Source organism: Plasmodium reichenowi, chromosome 6, assembly GCF_001601855.1.
Source record: "Plasmodium reichenowi strain SY57 chromosome 6, whole genome shotgun sequence".
Classification (NCBI taxonomy): domain Eukaryota; phylum Apicomplexa; class Aconoidasida; order Haemosporida; family Plasmodiidae; genus Plasmodium; species Plasmodium reichenowi.
Window position 1 is genome coordinate 855,159 of NC_033651.1, and position 4,254 is coordinate 859,412.

The 4,254-nt window shown below is 18.1% G+C and overlaps 2 protein-coding genes across 2 annotated transcripts in view; both read right to left on the bottom strand.

The window, feature by feature from the left end:
• The window catches only part of PRSY57_0621700 (EGF-like membrane protein, putative), a gene marked incomplete at both ends in the record, with an annotated part of 1,115 nt that extends 349 nt beyond the window's left edge, over positions 1-766 (bottom strand). Inside the window, 2 exons of the mRNA XM_020114624.1 lie at positions 122-382; positions 505-766. Coding sequence (XP_019970696.1) covers positions 122-382; positions 505-766 — 523 coding nt within the window. Of the gene's footprint in view, positions 383-504 lie in introns of the transcript that reaches the window.
• Positions 767-2,304: 1,538 nt separating this feature from the next.
• PRSY57_0621800 (RNA-binding protein mei2-like protein) lies at positions 2,305-3,588 on the bottom strand (the record flags this gene model as incomplete). The annotated part of the gene is made up of 1 exon (XM_012906591.2): positions 2,305-3,588. The coding sequence occupies one exon, from the start codon at positions 3,586-3,588 to the stop codon at positions 2,305-2,307; it is 1,284 nt and encodes a 427-aa protein (XP_012762045.2).
• Positions 3,589-4,254: the final 666 nt, after the last annotated feature.

The following is a 4,254-nucleotide window of genomic DNA, read 5'->3' on the forward strand; positions in this document are numbered from 1 at the left end:
AAAAAAAAAAAAAAAAATTATAATAGCTATCTAGCTAGCCAAAAATATAATAACATAAAAAAAAGTAAATATATATATGTGTTCGATTTTTTTTATTTATTTATTTATTTTTTTTGTTTACGGTCACATGGTGGAGGAACTTCCACCTTTTCGTTTCCCCAACTTAATATGGTTGCACTTTGCATATTTTTTTGTGTCCATCCATTATTACATTTGCAAATAATTCTGTTCAATTTTATAATAAATATGCAAGTTCCATTTAAACAAGGATTTGTTTCAGGAAACGAGCAAGGGTTATTTTCAATTTCGCAATTTTTTCCTTTGAAAAAATCTCCACACTCGCATTTATAGTATGGTTTATCATTCGTAGGTACACATTTTCCTTAAAATAAATAAAATAATAAATTAAACAGAATAAAATAATAAGCCTTCTGCTTTGTTCACATAATAATATTTAAACAAAATTACTTATATATTATATTATTTCATTTAAGTTAATCATACCTGTCTTACATAAAGCCATAGAGCATGATTCATTCATGCCGTATATATTACAATCCTTTTCACAAACATTCCATTTTTCTTTACAATCAATTCCTCCTTCATTATCATTACATAAACATAATTGTTTATTATCTTCTAATACGTAACAATCATGTTTACAATTATGTGGGTCTGCACAATCTTTACAAAAAGTAATATTATATTTCTCAAGAAAATAAAAAATTAATAATATCCCTATAATCAACTGATAAAATCTAAACATAACGCATATCTCAAAATATATAAAAGAAAAATATAATTCAACAGAATAATATACCGTAAATAAATAAATAAAAATATATATATATATATATATTCAGTATTAATTTTTTTCTTATATGAGAATATTTAATCAAATATGTATAAGGTGTAAATTTTTTTTTTTTTTATAATAATAAAATGTGCTTTCTTTATATCTTATTTTTTATTCTTATAAAAAAAAAAATATGTCCATATGTTTTAATAGAATTGTTTAGAAAAATATTTAATAAGTCTAACAGTATTATGGGTTTTGCACATATATATAAATATATATATATATATATATATACATATATTTTTATATATTATTTCTTCCTCTTTGATCTTTTTACGTTTTTTTTTTTTTTTTTTTTTTTACAAAAATTTAATTGAATCGTTCATTTTTTTTAAGAAATAATAATTTTTATTATATATTACACATTTTAGAAATTAATATTAAACGTAACTCATTAATAATATGAATATATTCTTGAATATTTTATTTTTATCATCTACATATATTAACCTTAAATATGTCATGAGTTATTCTCATTATCCATTTTAAATTAATATATTCATATTTTTATGAGATGTACAATAAGAAATATGTAAATTAAAAAATATTTATATTTTAATATAGAAACCCATGTATATTTAATATAAATATTATTATTAATACAAGGAAACATTTATTTCAAATTAAACTGTGGCAATTATTAAAATTACGAGGGAATTCATAAAAGTATTAGAATATTACTATCCATATTATTTACTTAACGGTTCAAACATATATATATATATATGTATATTTTTCGAAATATGTTTATATAAAGGATATAAAAAAACAATTAAACATTTGATAATTATATATTCACAAATTATTATTTTATTTATTTTAAATGTTGATAAAGTTATATAATAATAAAGAAACTAGATTTAATTTGTTAAGAAATAAAATATATATATATATATATATATTATATATATAGACAAGAATATAAAAAATAATATTCCTTCATATATTTTAAATATATATAAAGCATTGACAATATATATTCAAATACAAATAAAAACATTAATATTATATTTTAATCAATAAAATAAAAATAAATTAATATATATACATAAGAATATATAATTATCACATATAAATGTATATAAATAAGTTTTATTTTTTTTACACATTATTATTTTTAACAGATATATTTTATTTTCATATAATTAAAATAATCATTTTGATACATTATATTTAATGCGGAAAAAGAAAAAGAAAAAGAAAAAAAAAAAAAACAAATAAATAAATAAATAAATAAATAAATAAATAAATAAATAAAAGAAGATAATATATAAGATGAATAGTAAATTATACACGTATATATATAATCAATATGTAAATTGTAAAAACATAAGAAGGTTAATTTGTTAATTTTTTTAAACAATGATACATATATATATAAATATATATATATTTTTATTTTATTTTATTTTTTTTTTTTTTTGTGTCTATATACATCTTTGAATTTAAAATTTTTGAGATCTTAATTTGATGGATGGTAAAGGCCCATCTGATTCAGGCCACGAAACAATTATACCATTTTGAAAAAGTATAGGTTTATATTGTGGTATTGGTATGGTCATAATCGCTGAATTTCTATAATGCTCAATATTTGCCTTTAATCCTTGTACTCTTCCCCAGGTAACAGAACAAACTTTGTTACTTTTAAATGCATTCAGTTTATAATTATTAAAAAATTTGATAAACAGTTCAGCATAATATGGATGTATGAAATTAATAAAAGCATATCCAACATTACATTTATTTCTAAAATCAATTGGTAAATAAAAAAAATCGTATAATCCTTTAAAATGTTCATTCATAACATCCATCAACATATTTTGTGTATATTTGTTTGGAATATTTCTAAGCATAACTGTTGTAAGAATCTTACTCTTATTATTAATATTATTGTTACAATTGTTCATATTATTTCTATTATGTATATCCAAATCTTGGATATTTAATATGGTACCAAGGGGTATTTCATCCTCACATTTGTAAACGGAACAATCAATATAATTATTTTTCTTATTATTAATATCATCAAATTCATTCATAATATTATCATTATTGATTTTCTTATTAATTTCATTGTTCAGATTTTTATTGTTATCATTAGTTTTTTTATTGCTGTTCATATTATTTCTCAAATTTACCTGACTTGTGCAGGTGTTATTTAAAGTACGATTACACACAGAAAAATTATGATTTAAATTAAAGTTAGTTATATATGAATTATTATTAAAATGAATAGAATTACTTACATCATTAATGACTGAATTATTATTAATTGTATTATATTTATCATTATATATAATATTATTATGATTATCTTTAACGGCATGATATTTCTTTATATTATCACTTAACAAATCATTGTTTTCATTTATTATGGTATCATTATCTTTATCACTATCTTCATCAGAATTCATGTGTATAACCGTTGAAATTGTATTTAATTCAATTTCTTCATCTTTATTTTGTGGATGCATTATATTTAGATCATTACATAATGTTGAATATTTTAATGTGTGCTTATCATTATTAGTTTCCTTATTATTAACATTATTGATCTTTATATTTATATTATCCTTTTCTTCTTTTAATATTTTGTCTATATTTTTCAATGGGCCTTCATTATTGTTTATATTGTGTAGTATATATGGAGATATATATGTATTTTTTACATGAATAATTCTAGTGCCTTTTACATTATTCATATTTATCTTTTCATCTAGATTATGCATTTTGATAAAAGAAGAGGAAAAAAAAAAAAATATATATATATATATATATATATATTAATGTATTATTTACAACACTTTTTGGTTATGTCTCTCCTCTATTATTTATTTATTATTTTTTATTATAAAAATATTTTTTTATATCAATATGATTAGTCCAAATATATATATATATATATATATATATATATATTATATAATTACATGTTATATTCCTTTTTCCAAATATTTAAAAAAATATGGATTTCATATCTTTATGAATTTTTTTTTTTTTTTATGAAACAGCTTAAAAACGGGAATAAAAAAAAATATGTAAAATCTCAATTTTTAAGAATTATATATTTAATAATATTCCATCGATATTTAGCATACACATTAAATGTTGGAGCATACAATTATACAAAATAAAAACACAAATAATTTATAATCAATTATAACAATTAAAATATTCACATAATTTTATTTTTTCTTATAAACATATCATTTAATATAATATATATAAATTATATATATGTATATGTATATATATATATATATATATATATAAAGGAATAAATAAATAAATTAAAAAAAATATATAATATAAAAAATACCAAATGAATTTGTCACTTTTTTGTTCTTACATTGACGGTTTTTTTTTTTTTTTTTTCATTTTAAAAAAGAATACCA